The sequence below is a fragment of the Fonsecaea multimorphosa genome (assembly GCF_000836435.1).
Source record: "Fonsecaea multimorphosa CBS 102226 unplaced genomic scaffold supercont1.30, whole genome shotgun sequence".
Taxonomy (NCBI): domain Eukaryota; kingdom Fungi; phylum Ascomycota; class Eurotiomycetes; order Chaetothyriales; family Herpotrichiellaceae; genus Fonsecaea; species Fonsecaea multimorphosa.
Window position 1 is genome coordinate 122778 of NW_015971664.1, and position 18499 is coordinate 141276.

Below are 18499 nucleotides of genomic sequence, written 5' to 3' on the forward strand. Positions count from 1 at the left end.
AGAGGGTGCGAGAGGGTGCGAGAGGGTGCAAGAGAGCGCAAGAGGATAGAAGAGAGGCACTGTTAGACTAGGTTCATTGAGTCTTCTATACTGATTCGGGAAGGAAAGGGTCGACCTGATAATCCATGCCAAGCCCCTAATACATCCAGTAACAGCCAGCATATATTATTATTAAACGTCCAGTTATCCAATTGGATCGGGGAATGCTAGTAACTCCGTGATTGGGTCGCTTAAGCACCTTGTCCACGTGATGTATTCCACCTTTTTGGTAACCTTGCTGATTATTTATTGTTTTTATCACGGAAAACGTTGTTCACTGCAGCCTCATGCCACAAAAACCTTGTCTAGGTGGAGCCGCTAACATTGCCTAGTGTTCCTAAAGGAGCAAGAATTGACAGGACATCCTTTGAAAAGGCAAGGATCGACAGGACAATCCGTCGTAAGGCTGTCTATCTAGAGATATCAAGAATCACTGCTCATTATGCAACACGACACACATCTTTCCGGGCAGTTACTCATCCTTCCTCACATATCATGTCCAGACTCCCAGGTATTTCACACCCACCCGTTTCCTCGCTCAGCTGGGTGAGTTTTTGGCTGACAATATGGACTACAGCCCTTTTTCGCACTCACCACCGTGCAGACTCCGCGCAACGGTCGTCCAAAATATTCATCATTTCTATGAATCCCTGGTAACGTCCGCGGGATGCCCTGCGTCTCAGCATGATGCACTTGAGCGCCTCGAGGGCGTATCTCCCCCAGCAGTCGCGACCCACATCCCAGCCTTGCCTTCTCAGCCGAACCGCGCCCACAACACGAATTCTTCCCACGACGATGACGAATCCTTGAAGCTCTTCGACGAGCTCATCGACCCGGACTCTTTCTCTGACGCCTCTTGCACAGCCTCCCGAGGCACCTCTGAAATTGCTTATCGTTGTAACGAGCCGGGGTTAGCAATTGTTTTCCACGACAAATCCACTAGCCCTTCCCAGATGGACGCAACAACGACGCCATCCCCCTCCATGTCCGGCAGTGGAAGCAGAAAGAGCCCTCTTTCCGAATTGCCAGTTCAGCAGCCTAACGAATCTGACAGAGACTCTCGAATCCTATCAATGCCTTCCTCTGAGTCTCCAGAACCCGTAGTGGATGTCGCCTCTAGCCTGTCGTTGTATGAGCCCATAAGAGCCGAGGGTAACCGGCTAGTCCTTCCAACAGCTAGCCTTACTGCGCCAGCAGCGCTCCAATGCCCGCACTGTGGGGAATATTATGGCTCAGACTCTCCACAGGCTCAGCGTTTCCGGTAAGCATGTTGACCTTGCGACAATGACGATGACTCCCTGATAAACTGCAGGACACACGTGAGAAAGCACGCAAGGCAGAAGTGTACCGTTCAAGGCTGTGAAGTCCTTATTAGTAACGATCGACGAACACTCGCACGTCACTTAAAACAAGTTCATGCCGCCAATTCACAGCCCTTGAACCCTTTCGGTTGTCCGTGCGGAAAGATATACAAACGCAGGGACCATCTCGTCCGACACGGCAAGAAATGCGGCCAATATTTATCAAGTATGACGAGCGATTGTTAGAGCTTGTGAGCCATCTATGTCATACACTGGTCGTTCGAGTGTGGTATCGTGCGCCCCCTTCGAGGTATGCTTCACCGAGGCGTGGCAGCAGGGGATCATAAACGGACGATCATTTCTTTTCTGCCGTCTCTTTTGTGGTTTTTATCTTACGTTTCAAGCTGGTCTCTGTCTGTGTACTTCATATCAACAATCGGTTGTCGGTTCTTTTGTGTGGGGTTCATGGTGTTCTGGGCACATTGAATAACATGCGCCTCGCTGACAGGCGTGGATCGAATGAACGAGGATGGGATCTTCAGGAACAGGCATGCAAAGCCACCATTTTCACAAAAGCCATGCTCGAGAAATGTGTCAAGCGAGGAACACCTCGCACAGATAGACAGGCCTATCTCAAGTATGAAGCTGCGACACTCTCTGGTGAGACTGGAACAGACAGCATGTTTGATATCCTGGCACTTTACTCCGATTCGTCGCGTAGACGACTATGCCGTGGGATGTCCCTCGATCGAGCCCTCTTCCTTTTATGTATGTCACCCTTCACGTCTTTCTTCTCAGTGACACCGCGGAGCGCGACGCGCGAGTAATGACCGATCCACCTGGGCTCTCGTGGCAGATTACACCGAGAAACAAGAACACCGAAGCACAAGCAGATGATCCCCTAGGTTCTCGCTCGCCTTTCACGATGCGGGGTCGGGATCGTGGTCGTGGTCCAACGCGATCGATGTATGCAGAGAGGGTTGAATATGGGAAGCTCGTGCTCGCACAAGGCTGAAGCCCCCTTTGCCGTGTGGGGGAATTCGTCTGGGGGAAAATTAGGTTATCGAGGACAAGTCAACGCGCTTGACAGAGGACGGTTCTAGATGTATGAGTTACATAGATGAGAAACACCCGAAGGAAAACAGAATCGATCACAATACAATGGGCTTTGGGGATATTTGTCGGAGTTTGTACATATCAGGCTGAGGCACCCCAGTCCACGTCCTCGGTTGGGGCCACCAATCAAATGACCCGTCATTCGGTCGCCTATGCAGCTGTATCCGCAAGCCGTCAGCACGTCAACCAACCCGTCAACCAACCCGTCAACCAACCAATTAACAAGCCGAATAGAAATCCTAGATACCCAATCGTTTCCATAGAGGCCCATGTTGCCGCACAGCTCCTCGTGGTTCCTGCATACGCAGCCATGTTCCGACCCCGCCAAAAAAGGAAAGGAAAAGAAAACAGACCTTTTGACCGTGAACGCCTCGCTTTGCTTTCCTTACCCAACTTAGATTGGACATATGGGCCATTCTAATCCTCGAGAAAATCGTGGTGGTTCTTGGCTTTCTTCCGCCTCGAAACCACTCTCCAAGTTCCGGTCTGGTTATCACAGTCTCGATAATTCGCACTCGGGTGTTAGGCCGGGGAACAGAGAGCCACGACTCGTGGATGCCGACGGATGATAGATACATGGGCACATGTCGGATCTCAGTAAGACAATCCTAGTCCTGGACACTTATAGGTTATGCGCAATGTCCGGTTGAAAGCGGGTTTGATACCCTTTCTCTTTTCTTTACAGGAGGACCCTTAAATGACGCACTGGATTCGCAACCTGTCCTGATATCTGCGCACTTGCTGGTCTGGAACGGCTCTTGTCACGGTTTTCCTGATCCATCCAAGACGCTGACTACGCGGACGATGGTTTCTTCGTTCACCGCGGCGAGGACCCTCTGTGGAAATGCTTTACCCCTGTCTGACAGCGAAACTCGTCCATCGCGTCTCAGAGAGAGCCACCGGAAGCTCTACCACGCCTTAGACGACCCGTGGTCGGATCCATTCTTCGACATATTGCCTGAGATACACCTTTTTTGAGTGCACCGTCGCACTTGTAAGAAGCGTGCCAATACGATAACGCAAACTTAACTTGGTGACCACGGACGAGGACAGTGGGCGTCTCGAGGGTGGCGAAGAAACCGAGGTGCAAGTCGCGGAAGACTGTTTGCTTCTTCCTTGGTCTCTGGATGATTTGTATCGTACTCGAAGCCTGGAGGTGCACATTCCGTCACTACCAGGCTCTTGATCAGCAACACTCCTCTAAGTTGGTGGGCTGCCCTTCGAAGCGGCTGCTTGTCTGAACCCACACAAATACCGGACGATGGCAGCATTCTCAGATCAGCTCTTGGACCCGGGCGAAGGTGCAACCCTGGAACATAAGCTGTCAGATTGTCAGCTTCGTGTAGAGCAATTGAGTCACCGATAGAACACAGCTTGCTCCTTGCCGAATGCTCAGACAACCCATTGAGCCGTAAGTTCAGTGGAAATATTGAGTGCCATGCCCGGACCGGCACCAATTCCATCAGATTCTAGGTCCTGGAAAGAGCTCGTGTTGTGAGAATCGAAGCCTGGATGTCTTAGGAGATGCTCCGCCAGCACCGGCCTCGCATGGTGGCGGCTGTGTTGATCTTCCCTTTGTACAGCCTGTCTGCAGGGACTCGACCTACTATCCGGTACAATGCAATGCAGAGCTCGCCATCGTCAAGTGGATGGGGAAAATGAGTAAAGACAGCTTCTTCATGTCAGCATCCAGTATAGCTGTAGAACACAAACGGGTGACGAGAAAGGCTCCGTACCGTAAGTGCCGCAGAACGTTGCCGGAATACTTGTACTCGTCTCGTCGGCCGAGTCTCCTGAGGGGTTGGCGAAGAGCGAACCGAGCCTCAGCGGGTGCCTCTTTCCTATTCTGGTATTAACAAGACGTCATTCATACTCGTATTATGGGACTATGACCCCACAGTTTGCCAGTTCCATACTCCCCCGACCAGTGCCGACGCTGCATTCCAAATAATCTTCGGTTTCAAGAGGCGAGAGCCCGAGTTACTAAGCAGCATCAATGCCTGGTGTTTGGATGCGTGGAAAGAGCATAGAGATTTCGTCCGATGCTTTCATAATCTGACGACGCAGGTGAGAGCCGACCCATCGAGCCGACTCCGCCAACGATGCAGGGCAAGACGATTGGTCCCATAAGGGGATGCAATCGGATGGAGATGCCACCCGATCTGGTGCCGCCTTAGCCTCTGCTGGAGACTCATGTGGTTGAACTGTCTCGTGCCGCCAAAACCAGGGGTTGAATGTGTGAGTGTTGCGCAGAAGAATGATCTCAAAGACATAGATGATAATTCGGGTGCTCGCTCTATCCAGTGCATCAAGGAGACGAGACAAGACGGGCAGAAAGGGAAAGCTATTCATCTGGAGGTGCCGTGAACCAAAGGAGCTCACAAAAGCATTCTGCAGGGACAGATCGATCGTGCGCGTCCCGTCGTGCTGGATCTGCATCGATCCGTAGTTCTCCATCCAATCCCCAGCCAGCTGGGATCTGTTCATACATCTCCGGCATCTCTAGTGACACGAAAAGGAGTCTTTCTGCATCTTTTTGTACGGACGGTGCCAGTCGATGAAATGCTGCCAACATTCGTATGACCCCAATCCAGACCTGAGCATACCTCTCACCAATTGTCGCCGAGACAGTTAGTCGCGTCAGAAACCACAACAGATGGACGGGTGATATTGCTGCATCGTCTCGGGCTCCTTCTAGGTGTTGGCTAATGGCCTCGATACATGAGTCAGTTGCCGGATCAAAGTCTCCATGAAGCATGAGTGCCGATGTGAGAAACAAGATAACTGCTAGACGGCAATTACGTTCCGTTGGGTATTCCGACGTTGGGGTCTGAAGCAGCCTTTTCAGGGTTGAAGCTTGAAACGCCTTCACCCTTCGCAAGTCGGATAAGCGGTCCATCTCTACCTCGGAAGTAGGTAACAGATCGACGAGGGCCTTCTGACGACTCCGAAGCAGATCGTTGAGATCCTTGAGCCCAAATTCTAAATCTGGGGCGCAGTCGAATCCCGTCAGAGGTCCGGGCAGGGCGATGAAAGTCCAGATGAGCTTTGTAAACATGAGATGGTCCCCTTTGAATGAAGATAATCCGCCGTGTAGCATGATCATCTCCCTGAACGCGAGCCAATGTGAGGTACCGTCCGATCCCCCCATGCACTTAAGGCTGCAGAGAAGGATCGTGCCCAGAATGACGCCTGAATTGAGGGTATGAAGATTGGACCTGATACTTCGCACAAGCTGGTTTTCGTACTCGAGCGGAGCTGGTATGCCCTGAAGGGCTGACCGATGAGTCGCGGCATCGAACAACAGAGCTCGAAAAGACACCTCGTCACGGCAGTAGAGCTGGAACAAGTCCCTCACGGCATTTGCATTGCCCATGTGTTTCCAGCGTGCTCTGTAGAGCTCCGGCATCACAGTTGAATCTATGGATTCGACAAGTCAGCTGGAGCGAAGGCGGCTGAGGTAGGGACATACAGTGATGGAAGAGACATCTGTCCTGGGCGGCTTTCAGCAGATGGAGAGGGAGATCGGCGGTTGGCGGACAGGCTGCCTTGACCACAACGTCGACAGGCCATTTGAACTGGTCGAGCTGTACATTCGCGGGAGAAACGGGGAGGTTCGAGGGATAGACTTTTCTGTGCTGGCGCTTCATCCGGTGCAACTCCCTTGCCAGATGCGCCCGGGACTTGTGTCGTTTCTCGGGATCATTTTCGTCGACAAAATGCAGGCGCGGGAGAGTTTTCTGAGTGGCCATAGCGAAGAGCAGTCTTGCAGAAGACCGATGGGAAAGTGCCAGAGGAGGCACATAAATACATAGTGCTAGCTCTACTACCCAGCACTTTACTAGTATTCAACGAGGTTAAATCTAGACCCTCGGCAGAATGCCTGGCTAGCTGCTGACGAATGCCGCTTAACACTACCACCCCTACAACTGACTCGCTTCGTTCGAGTGTACGGCAAGCGACGACGGGCTCGGTAGGATTACGGCACGTGATCTCACTCCACCTCACCTTACCTCACCTCATAGACTACTATGTACTTAACCAGCCAGGTTGCCACTTTGAATGGGGTCCGGGACTTTTGCAGTGCTGACAACGAATCCATCCATGCGAGAGCAAGAGCATTGAGCAGCCTTGAGCAAGAGCATCGAGGGATTAAGAAGTGGGTCAGCTGTCTAACCTACAAAGGTAAGTACATAGTACCTAGGTACATAGTATTACATGATCCTGTCCTGACAAATACTATGTACCTAGGTACAATACATATGTAGTATGTACTAGAATAGCAGCAACGGAGTCACCTACGCAATCAAATTCAGAGAACCCGGACGTGAGCGCAAGGCTGAGTTACCCCTGAACCAATATATGTCTGGACAGTCAAGAACCTTTACGTTGGACAAAGCGCTTAGTACGTACATATGTAAGTACTTAGTATGTACATACATACTATGTAGTACTGTTTGCAGCCTGATTCTGAGCCAATGTCTCGAGTCGTTTGAGGCGGTTTGAACGCGGGCCAAGATCGGTGTCAAATCGCTTCAATGCAGTTCGCGTAAATCCCAGAAAATTGAATCGATTTGAAGCAAATCCGAGCCGATTCGACACAACGATACATACTACAGAACATAGTACTTAGTATCATACTATACTTCAAGTTACATACTACCAGTACGTAGTACTAAGTACTATGTAGCTTAGTTGATTTAACCTACACAAACTTGAGTCGACTTCGGAGTCAAACCTCTCAAAGCGAGTCAAAACTCATCAACACGTGACAGTATCAACATACTTACTAAGTACATAGTAGGTACATACTAAGTAAGTAGTAGTATCAATCTCAAACCCAGCTCGATTCCAGCTCGATCCAAAAGTGAAGCAAAGCGGTTCCAGATCGAATCAGACCAGATTGAAGCGATTCTAGACTGGAGCAAAGCGATTTCTCCAGACTGGATCAAACCGATTTCAGTCGAATCAACTGCACAGTGGCTTAAATCCAGAGTCGGGCCAGATCGATTGTATACATACTATGTAGTAATTGATTCCATTCCCAGTCTATATTGAACTCGTCTGTGATCAACTCTATATACATAGGCTACATACTTAGTATAGCAGGACTAATGTCTACATACCAGTACTGCTGGGACTACAGGACAGTGTAGGTGTCATTCGCTCCTACATACTCTCCGAAGAGCTGATTTCCACCGTATGAATCCTGGGAGCCTAGTATTGCTAAGTATGGTAGCACCTTCCTGTAGCCGTACGGTTGAGACTGGAAAGAGCACTTAGTATACTTATGTATGCCTTTGATACCCGCACCTTCCACCTGCTACGCAATCTTCAACTTAGAGATCAGAACTTTTCGACCCTGATCAGCTCTGCAAGCTTCTCCGGTAGTACCTTTTCAGCTGCTGGTGTCCGTATCATGAACCTCCCCGAAAGGAACCACTACAATCGCCAAAAATGGAAAGATCTGAGCACTCTCGTTTTTATCACGTGACTATCACGTGATCAGAATGTGCAAACACTGCAAACGCTGTAAACATCGTGGCGGCTGATCCTCGGGTTTAGACTTTGGAGTAGAGAAGAAGCTCCAGGATCACCAGCGCAGCTCAAACATGGTTGTTCAGTCAATCTGTCTTTCTTAAATCCTGTTGCGTCTCAGCAATTCGGTGCTTAATCCCAAATACTAGTATGAAGTCTCTCCAGTTGCTTGCCCGCGCACGGCCGGCCCTGTTCCATCATCCCCCGAGAAATTCACTCCGCACCTTCAGCACTGTCCGCAATCACGCGCAGTCTCAGCGTACCTCGAGCACAAACTCTCCTCAATCAGAGCGACCCGTCAACTTCTACAGCACCCACGGCCGCGCCTTTTTCAAAGCCATCACGCTGGCGTTCCTGACATACCAAATCGCATACTGGGCATGGCTGACGCTGGAGACGGAATACGTCAAAGACCAGAAGAATCGCGAGATCAAGTCGCTCGAGCAAGAAGTGAGGTTGTTGGATGAAGGTCGAAAGGCTCACAGACCTGGCACGTCTTGAGAACATGACAAAGAATAAAAGATGGGAAGCTGTGCGAAGGTATCACAAGAGAACATATCATGGCGATGCCGCATCGGCGATTTCCGTGTTTGCGACTTCGAGTATATGGCGCGTCACTGCGGGTTGAAGCTGCCGCACCCCAACAAGTCACCTTTGGGTTCCCAGACGTAGAGAATGATCCTCCAGAATGATCGCTGGGTGGGTGGAAAGGGGGATTCGTATGGACAGGTGGACCGACCTTCTACCCAGAACCTTGAGGCAAAGCATCGCCAGCCGGTGGTCCGTCCTACCTCCGAACCACGGATGGGTTGATGAGGACCTGTCATGACCTGAGGAAATAAATCTTCGTCCGGGTCCAGATTCACGCCGCCCAGTCCTCGTTACTCACCTCCCTATTTGCGCACATACTGTGTGACGGCTGTCCCGCAATATCCACGACCGCACTCAGACTCGCATGATGCATTGCATCACGTTCCTCCTCCTCTCAGTGGGCGCCCTCGCTGTCGCCCACCCAATGAAAATCGGCAGCGAAAGCACTTACCCGCTCTTCAACGACAGCAGCATTGCTCCGCCAGGAGGTGTCCGGACGATGAACACAGGTGTCCTCCCGGTAATCTACGATTATTATATACCTGGCGTCCCGCCAAAGACGGTCAAGCTGGCCGATCAGGATGAAACAACAACCGAATCTAGGAGTCAGGTCTCCGATCATGGTCGATGACTGTACAATCTCTGACAAGACCGGTCACATACTAAGTACATCGTACGACACGTCAAGGGCGAGAACCCGCTCCCTGAAAACCGCTGCACCATGGGGAACCAAGATGGATCAACCCGATGAAGTGCAGCAAGTGGGGGAAGCTGAACCAGCAGGTGCTTTTTAACCAAGTGACCCAGTCGACAAGGCAAAGGAAAGCCGTCTACAACACGACCGGGGGTATATAGGACACCATCATCACGAGAAGGATCTTGGACGGGATTATGGGCCCAGGCCTAGGTAACTTGACTCGACCGACAGGGGCCAATCAGACCAAGGAAGATACATAGTACATAGTAGAGGAACGAGGGAAGTAAAGACGCAGAGAGCGTGCACGATATCTTGTATACTTCTTACTCGCCACAGGGGTCCAAAGGGATCTTCGTCTGCTCATATCGTACCAGTCGGTACTAGTACCTTCTCCCGGTTCGATTTGTTACGCTTTCCGCCCGCAATGACACTGCATTCAATTGTACTCGTTACTCGCCCTGCCTCGGTCCACCCGTCATACTACCCTCGCCACGACAGGTGTATCTGCTGTCTATGTATCTTGTACGCTCGACCCTCCTCCAGGGTCTGTGACAAACCGACTCCTCAGCTGGGCATGAGCGGCTTAAACCTATCCAACCCACCCGGCCCCGGCCTGTCGTCCTCGTCCATGAGGCCATCGTTCGCATTCACATTTGCCTTGGCACCGCCGTCTGGCCTGTTCCTCGTGGGCAAAGACGGGCCATTGCTGCTGGTGCCGGCAGCATCCCTCCTCGGGGGCAGGGGCGGAGCAGGAGGCTCGTCCGGCTCGTCATTGCGCTGCTGGGTCTGCTGATGATGGAGATTTGATATCCTCATAGGTGGCGGCGGAGGAGGATTGATGCCCCTCTGCAGACTCCTCGCACCGGGCCCTGACGCGACAGAGTCAGACGCGCTCACGAATGAGGCGGTCGAACTTGCAGTCTCCGTGCGCCTGGGTAGTGGTGGAGGGCGCTCTTCAAGTTCGGGTCCCGGGGTGACCTCCGAACGAGACACGCTGCTCGCCAAGCGCGGCAGGACAGGGGCGGGGAGAGGGCTCAGCTGCGGGACAGCGACCTGGCTGGACGAGGTTGTGAGAGCCGACGGCTTAGTGGGTTTGGGAGGAGGTCGTTTCTTGGGGAATCCCGCCGCTGACGAGGACCGCGCAGGGATGTTGTCGGCCAGATGATCGCCTGTCGACGACATGGTTGACCGTATAGGCGAGGCTGTGGCGCTGGAAGCCCTGTTCCGCGGAACCGAGCCTCCTCGTGGTGTAGGGGGTGTTGGACGTCGAAGGGCTCTCAGCTCCGCCGCCGGTGTGGACGGCGTTGTTGCTACTCGTTCTCCCTCCCAGGGTGGAGGTACCATTCTCTTCACCGTCCTCGGTGGCGGCGGCTCTGGTTTCCTGCTTGTGGATCTGTTGCCTTGCTTGTTGTTGTCCATGATGGGCGGCCTCTCGACCTCGACCCAGTCGTCCTCCCCACCCTCCCTCCACGGATTGCCTTCGCGGTTCCCGCTCAACATCATGCCTTCCCTCGGTGGGCGAATCGTGCTTCTTGCAGCTTTGTTCCCATCTAGCCACCACTTCCGCTTGTCGCTGCTCGCCGGAGGTAGGCCTTCCTGAATGCTCTCATATCCCATAAGGCTCTCCATGACGCTGTCGGTTTCGTCATCCGTCTCCATGTCATCCAGGCCCTCGGTGGAATCTCCTGCTTTACTTTTCATTTCTTTGGCCCTCTTCGAGTAGAGCTTCTTAGTCAAGGCGTCCTTCTTCTCTTCGTCGACCACCCGGATCCCCACGTCGAATATGGCATATACCGGTCGGTGATCGCTGAACCTCAGGCCCATGACGCTGTCATATTCCAATTGCTTCATGTGCGAGCCGAGAACTTCTCCGGCCTGGACTACATTACGGTTGTGGTTGACCTTCCAAAGGATCCGGTCGGTCCAAGCCGGTATACGTTGTTTGTCACTCGAGTCGAACTCGTCTTTCCCAATGTCGTATTTGTATGTCGGCAGGAATTTTACCCGTCCTTCCCGATAATAGTTGAAGCAGTTTCCCACCACCATTTGAATGTTTAGTTGGTCGTTTTCGTAGAGCTTCCCCAATGCCTCTTCCCTGATTTTTTCAGACCCGATCATCGCCTCGTTGACCAGGGCTTTCACTCGCTCATAGCCCAGACCAATTCGATAGTTGAAGTCGCCCGCCCAAACGATGATCTCGTGGTCCTCGATGCTCCGGTTGCGTTGAAACCTCAGACCAGAGGTAATTGTGTTGTAATCTCGATTTCGTTCCTCGTAATTGGCGAACCCTGCAGCCAAGTGCGCGGTGACGAAACATACAGACGTGCTTTCAATGTCCATTCGAATGGCGACGGCCCCTTTGTTTCCGGCAATGCCACTCATACCCGTTTTCTTGATGGCACCCTCCACATTCTTGATTCGGCCCAGAATGCTTGAACGGACAAAGACCATCAATGCAGCTCCCACCAATTGCCCGCTCCTCAAAAGAACATATTCATCGCCCTTTGTGGGGACGCCCTCGAATTTTTCGTCGGGACCATGTCCGTTGAGACAGTTTCTGACTGCTCTTTCCCACAACATTCGACGATTGGGGTCTGTGCTCATGATTTGCTGCGGACTCAGCTCAACGATTTCTTGAAAGCCAACCACCACGATGTCCAGATTTTTGCCGCGGACGTCCAGCCAGGGAGTCAAGTCTTCATGGATCCCTGTTGTTTTGCCATTCAAGTTGTATGTTCCCATCCCAAGCCTGAGCTGATCTCTTGACTCAAACTCAGGTCTTCGTCTGGCAACCTCCGCAACGACCCAGTCGTTGATAGGGTCGAACAAGTCAACGCTTGTCTGTCCGACCAATCTGCCCAGCAACAGGTCAACGGTATTCTGCCTGTTTTTGTCCTCAAAGTGGTTGACATATAGGCGGGTAGCACTCTTCCGGGCATCTGCAAGGGCACCCGCGAGACTCATTTTGCCATGTCTTGTGAATGAACTCTTCAACGCTCCAGTCCCAGCATATATTCTCGAAAGTGCGTCTCCATTGTCGGCCCATAAGGCAGAATGGCGCATCCAAAAATCAGAATTGCCTCGCTCGTCCCGGTGCGATAGGAACAATTCCAACGCCATTTGGCTGACTATGCCCTGTATGAGGTTTGTCCGATCTAAGCAGTCTAGACAATTGACACGAAAGATGCCGTTCTGTTGCATGATAACAATAGGCCTTCGGACAAGTTTCCTTCTGCCATGCTCGACGGCGACTTCCTCTATCTCCTCTGAGAGAAAGTAAACAAACGACTCTGCGCTTGTATCCAAATATGGTCGGATCGCTTTTGCTGCTTCATACCCGGTGGGACCACGAGTCCGTTCGTGGAAATCAAATTCTGTTTCGTGGAGCAGATGGTGTTCCTCCTCTTCACCTTCCTCATGCCGTCGTAGAGGGCTTCTACTCACATGATAGCGGTACCTCTCTGTCAGCTCGACCTCGCCTGGCTTGGAAGCGCTTAGCAGATTCACGATGTGAACTGCACCATATGTTCTTTCCAGAGTTGCGAAATGCTTATCAAATGCTGGCTGCGTAGCCTCCGGCGAGCGGGTGATTTGGATCTTTTGTTGACCAGGTATCAGACTGCTCGAGCTTTCCCAGAATATCGGTATGCTGCCTCGCACTTGAGTGTATGAGAAGCAAAGCCCGGTGGGAGACCAGAAGACAGTCTCGGTCTCAACGAAGTTGGCAACGTTACCGTCATCGTCAATGCCTCGAGAATTGAAACGCGTCCCGGCCCGTCTTGAGGATAATCTAGAGATGATGGTCAGGGTCGTAGGTGGTCCCGGGACGGTTCCCCGGATTGGAGAGGAAGAAGGCGGTATCGGCAAACTTTTGACAAAGCCTCGAATTACAGAAGTGAGTAGTCGAGAGCGGTCAAGGGCATTTCGTTCGAGGTCAGTAAGTCTGCTCCTAAATTTGATCAGCGGATCAATCATGTACGAGTTCCAGAGGAGACCTTCGTCGAGACTGGAAATGTCAACGGTGCTTTCTGCCTCGGCCCTGGAACTCGTCAGCCCTGTTTTTCCGGATGACTGGGCTCGACCTACCGATCCTGCAGCCGTCGTGTAAGATCGAAATCAGCACTGTAGTAGAAGTTGCCGTTGCTTAGGAGTTTCTTCAGCGCGTGAAATGGATGTTCAGAGACATCGTCGCCCTGGGTGTAGTCCACGTCGTCCGACTGGAAGATTTGTCCGGGATATGGATTAGGATAAGGGCCATGGGCATGGTCGTAATCTGCACGATTGAGACAGTCTAGCCAGTCATCAGCATGACATCTTTCAGATAGGGCCACCCCGACTCACAGAACTCCACGGCGAAGATTTTTTGGACGGTCTCGCCTGGCCTCACAGTAGCCACCTCTTCTGACCCTGTGATAACGCAAAGGAAGACATCGTTGTTGAGGGTGATGAGACCCAAGGTGCCCCTCGCGGTAGTGACAGGATGAAAATGCTGGAGGTTGATAGAAGACTTGTCCCCGAACTCGACCATACATCGAGGCGTCTGGTTGGATCGACTCGCATTGCCCAGCGGTAGGCTGGTCGAGCTCGAGATTGAGGCTCTGCCACTTTCTGGTGCAGCGTGAGAGTGGCGAAACACCAGGACATGCTCATCTGTGGCAAGGGCCACTGTCCGATGGGGGTAATCATGGATCAACACCTTGGTTGACATCGTGTTGCAGGTCACCGGATGACGCGCACTTGGTCCCGCATCGCCAGGCTCATCGGCGGCGTCGATATGCAGACAGACGCAAGCAGGTGTAAGCACCTCAAGCAACAGACCATTGACTTATTGCGGAATGCAGTCGCGTGCTAGGAGGTTTGGGTTTCGGCGAATTTCCTAAGGCTCCGCGGCCGCGCGCCAGGCTGTCTTACAAGTCGATTGATACAAATCTCGGGTTAGAAATACGGCTTGTCATCGATATAACTGGCCCGGACAGGATGTTCACTCTCTGGTATTGACAAAGAGTCGATGGATTAATGGAAGCTGAAAGTGAGGTTGCCCTGCGGATCACGTGATATCCCGCTTAGTGAGATTGAGAGCCACCATCGATGGGCGACTCCAGATTCTCGATCTGGTAGGGAGGATACAGCACAGAACAACGGAATGTATCTTCGACAGGCTCTATTTTATTCGTTATGTTGCTACACAGCCTTTTTATCTCCAAGGCAATGAGCAACATTGCCAGCTAAGCCGACCAACCTGAAATGAATATGGGTATCATGTATGAAACCCCAAGCAAAGCAACGCCAGTTGAGTCCCTGTAGTATGCAAAGAGTCGGCACTCTCCTCGAGCCGATCGGTATCCAAAAGACATCGTGTCAAAATGTTTCGCCGCTCTGTCGAGAGCGTTTTCTTCGGCCTCAGACTGCTGCTGCTTTCCACATGTATTTTGGAAACTCCCGCTAAATCCACAGTTCGTAAGTCGTAACCATGACAAAGGAAATTCATCCACGTGTCGCGTCCCCTGAGGCATGAAAAACCGATCCCGAATGCTCGAGAGGATAAAGCCATGCCTCCTGAAGTGGCCTATGCTAGAGGCTCTCTCGTCTGTCGATGTTGAAAAATCGTCGTAGATTGGATGGCGGGTGGCTGGAGAAAACCGAGAGATCAAGTTGGCGTCGAAGTGTATGGTACTGAAATAGATCAGGAATGGACATATTCCACCCACGCAGTTTCCACCTTTCGTCGTTCTCCCACGATCCCTGGGGCCAAAGCCTGGCCAATCTACCCAATTCGTCTTGTCGACGTCAAGGGAGCCGTTCACATAACGATGCATGCACTGTCGTCAGTGGCACCGTGCTGAGATTTAGCGGCCACATCAGGCTTTTTATCACCTTTTAAAGGCCGCGATGGCCGACCGGCTGCTCCTCCCAGCATCCAGCCGGCGATGCCTCCGGTCGGTTTCTTCTTTTTGGGGCCTGGAAAGTAATGATCAGATTTCATCATTCCTCAGTTTCTCCTCGGGATTCTGTGTTTCATACCTTTTTTCCCCTTCGGCGGGTTGATTATATCATCTAGATTGAGAATACCACCGTCTAACATCTCCGGAGGCGGAGGCGGCAGCGGCTCCTCTATAATTTCTTCCTTGGGTTCGGGAATGGGCCACAGCATCATTGTGATGTGCATATCTGGCTCGATGGTTGATTCCCAGTAGTTGGGCATGATGATCTCTTTGTCAGGGCCGATCAGGTCGTAACGGCCCGCTGTCACATGCTCTGCAAGGTTTTCGATGTGCGCAAATGCTTGGATGATCAGATTTTCCATATCCTGCCGATGGTCAGCTTTCATCTCCTGGCGAGATATCTACCAACTTACCCTCCACTTGCAACATCGATCCCAGGGGAAATTGTAATTCCGCCCAATGGCATCTTTGAATCTGACCGGAGCCTTCTTTTCGGGGCCCTTTGCAGCAGCGGCTTTCTTTTCCGCCTCTTCGGCTTCTGCCTTGGCTTTGGCCGCTGCTTCCTCGGCCTCCTTGAGCTTGGCTTCAGCCTCTTCCTTCACCTTTTTTGCCTCCTCTCTAGCAGCAGCAGCAGCCTCAGCAGCCTCTTTCTCGGCTGCGGTCTTCGCAGCCGCTGCAGCGTCGTCGGCAATTTTCTTCTCGAGTGCGGCCTTTTCTGCCTTCGCAGCGGCCTCTTCCGCAGCAGCTTTCAGGGCAGCTTCTGCAGCCTCTTTGCGAATCTGCTGTTCTCGTGCGGCTTGTTCCGCCGCCGCTCGGACTTGCTCTTCGTAAGCCCGAATTGCTTCCTGTCTCGCTTCTTCTCGGATTCGTTTTTCTGCGGCCCTACGCTCTGCCTCTGCCGCAGCCTCAGCACGAGCCTTTGCCTCTGCAGCCCGTACAGCTTCTTCTCGAATCCGCCGCTCTTCTTCCATGCGTGCTGCCGCAGCTGCTTCTGCTGCTCGAGCCTTTTCTGCTGCATGGACTAGGGCCTGTTCCCGAATCCGTTTCTCTTCTTCCGCACGTAGAGCGTCTTGTCGGACTTTCTCTTCGGCTTGACGTATCGCTTCCTGTCGAGCCTTCTCTTCCGCTTGCCGAACTTTCTCCTCGGCCTGAAGAAGGGCATCCTGTCGGGCCCTTTCATCTTGTCGCGCTTTTTCCTCGGCCTGACGGGCCTTCTCCTCAGCCTGTCGAACCTTCTCCTCAACCTGCCTGAGTGCTTGTTCCCGAAGACGGGTTTCTTGTTCTGCGAGCGAGGCTGCTTCTGCGTCCTTGGCAAGCTGATCTTCTTTCATCATGTCCTTGAAGCGTCTAACAAGGTCATCGTTATTCTTTGCTTCAAGTTTTTCGGCAGAGGCACTTGCAGAACCTGGCTGCGGAGAAGGCGCAAGTGGTGGAGCAAAGTATGGGTAAGGCATTTGTTGAGGGTACTGCATGTAGTGTGGCGGATACTGCTGGGCACCGAAGGGCGGAGGATATTGGGGAGAATAATAGCTCGCTGGCGGTGGGGGAACACCATAGTTGACGACTGTCGCCGGACCGTAAGGCGATGATGTGTATGGAGCGCTCACTTGTGAAGGAGCATGGTGACTGAAGCCACCAGGGTACGCAGCATGAGGAGGATATGGCACTGGCTGGCCTTGCGGATAGGGGGCGGGATATGGCATAGCCAGTGGTTGCGGTTGAAGGGCGATCACCTGATTTGCGGGATGTGGCACAGGAGGATAGGGGTATGAAGCGGACGAACTGCTGTGAGTATACCCGTTGTGCCCATAATATGATTGAGGACGAGGCATGTGAGAGCCCAGGTCCCGCCTGGCAAGGAACTCCTCGGTCGAATCCCCACTCTCAGTCGGGGATGTATCTTGCAACTCTCGAGTGCGACTGCGAGCGGGCTCGCGTATAGCTTGCTGGCGGTGCACCGTCTGTCGTCTTGCTGAATTGGACCGAGACTCGTATTGCTGCACTCTTTCACGGTGGTCTACTCTTGAGGCGGAATCTGAGCCATCGGGCTCTCCAAGTTCGCTCGGGTATAGCACTTGCACAAAGTCACCTTGGTGGGAGGAGGAACCGCTCTGACTTTGCGTCGGCTGGAGGATCGAATATTGGGGGGAGACGCCAGCGGAGACCTGGACACCGTTTTCGTGGAGCTCGTCTTCTTGCGAGCCGGGGGAGGGAGAACGAGAAATGTGGGTAATGTCAATGTGTGTATGACTGTGACGACCTGAAGACCTAATAGCAGGAGAGTCAGCACTGGTGGGCGAAAATGTCGGTGAATTAACCCACCCCATGAGAGACTGAGTGAGGTCAAGGAATTACCGCGTTCAACCTACCCCAGGGGGAAGGCTGAACGAGATAGCCTTGAGGGTTATGTTAGTGTCAAGGGATGTGCTAACCGGACCAAAGAGGGCTGACTTCAGGCAAACGGACCGTCCAAATGGGCCAGATCCAGTGTATATTCGAAACCAGTATCCTTCAGCGCCAAATGTGGTCGAAGAAATTCAGAGATCTGGCAAAGGGGGGCGTGGTGACCTCCCGCAGGTGTGTGCCACCGGTAGCGTGTGCGGTCGTGAAGGTGCGTCGTGAAATTCCGACAAGGTGGATCCGGTGGCCGTGGGGAGGGAAGGGACGAAGGGTCGGGCCAGAGGCAGAACAGGTTGCATATGCGAGGAGCCGAAGGGGGATGCCGATCAGACGACGAGTAGGGAAAAGGGGATTACAATGTATGTCAATGGCAAGGGATGCAAGATGGCGACGGGTGTAGATGTGGTGAAAGGGTGATGAGTGTCGAGGGAAGAAAAGGAGGAGCAGATGGAAGGTTGACGATTGTAGCGAGATGAGACGGTGAAGTCTGGCTGCCCAGAATGCAAATGCGTGAGCGCGTGGACAGGTTGTTGACGCCAATGTGGTTGTTTGGTGTGGTGGTTGTGTGTTGACCGGGGATCAAGATGCTGGATGCTGGACTCTGGATGCTGGATGCTGGTTGCTGGATCCGCCCAAAGACTCGGGAGTCAAAAAGGTGAAAAAGGGGGGTAACGAAATTGGGTGACTGATGCCCAATTGCTCACCCACTTAATGGAGTCCCCCCCTAATTCGTCATGTGCAGGCGCTGTGTGGGCGTAGCGGGCAGTCGGCAGCGGGCAGCGGGCAGCAGGCAGCAGGCTGCGGGCGGTGGGCGCAAATCTATTTGGTAGTAGTGGGGTCTAGTGGCCTTCAGGCTTCAAGCCCAGTCTGACTCC

General features: G+C 52.7%; 5 protein-coding genes across 5 annotated transcripts; 2 read left to right on the plus strand and 3 right to left on the minus strand.

Moving 5' to 3' along the window:
- Positions 1–605: 605 nt before the first annotated feature.
- Positions 606–1304, plus strand: Z520_10431 (uncharacterized protein; the record flags this gene model as incomplete). The annotated part of the gene is made up of 1 exon (XM_016780923.1): positions 606–1304. One exon carries the CDS (start codon positions 606–608, stop codon positions 1302–1304), a length of 699 nt encoding a protein of 232 aa, XP_016627929.1.
- Positions 1305–4800: 3496 nt separating this feature from the next.
- On the minus strand, positions 4801–6208 carry Z520_10432 (uncharacterized protein; the record flags this gene model as incomplete). Its single annotated transcript, XM_016780924.1, has 2 exons — positions 4801–5876; positions 5929–6208. The coding sequence occupies 2 exons, from the start codon at positions 6206–6208 to the stop codon at positions 4801–4803; spliced, it is 1356 nt and encodes a 451-aa protein (XP_016627930.1).
- A 1936-nt stretch (positions 6209–8144) lies between these two features.
- Z520_10433 (uncharacterized protein) lies at positions 8145–8495 on the plus strand (the record flags this gene model as incomplete). The annotated part of the gene is made up of 1 exon (XM_016780925.1): positions 8145–8495. The coding sequence occupies one exon, from the start codon at positions 8145–8147 to the stop codon at positions 8493–8495; it is 351 nt and encodes a 116-aa protein (XP_016627931.1).
- Positions 8496–9846: 1351 nt separating this feature from the next.
- On the minus strand, positions 9847–13990 carry Z520_10434 (uncharacterized protein; the record flags this gene model as incomplete). The annotated part of the gene is made up of 3 exons (XM_016780926.1): positions 9847–13321; positions 13369–13573; positions 13624–13990. 3 exons carry the CDS (start codon positions 13988–13990, stop codon positions 9847–9849), a joined length of 4047 nt encoding a protein of 1348 aa, XP_016627932.1.
- Positions 13991–15082: 1092 nt separating this feature from the next.
- On the minus strand, positions 15083–17551 carry Z520_10435 (uncharacterized protein; the record flags this gene model as incomplete). The annotated part of the gene is made up of 3 exons (XM_016780927.1): positions 15083–15240; positions 15304–15589; positions 15638–17551. 3 exons carry the CDS (start codon positions 17549–17551, stop codon positions 15083–15085), a joined length of 2358 nt encoding a protein of 785 aa, XP_016627933.1.
- Between the last annotated feature and the right edge of the window lie 948 nt (positions 17552–18499).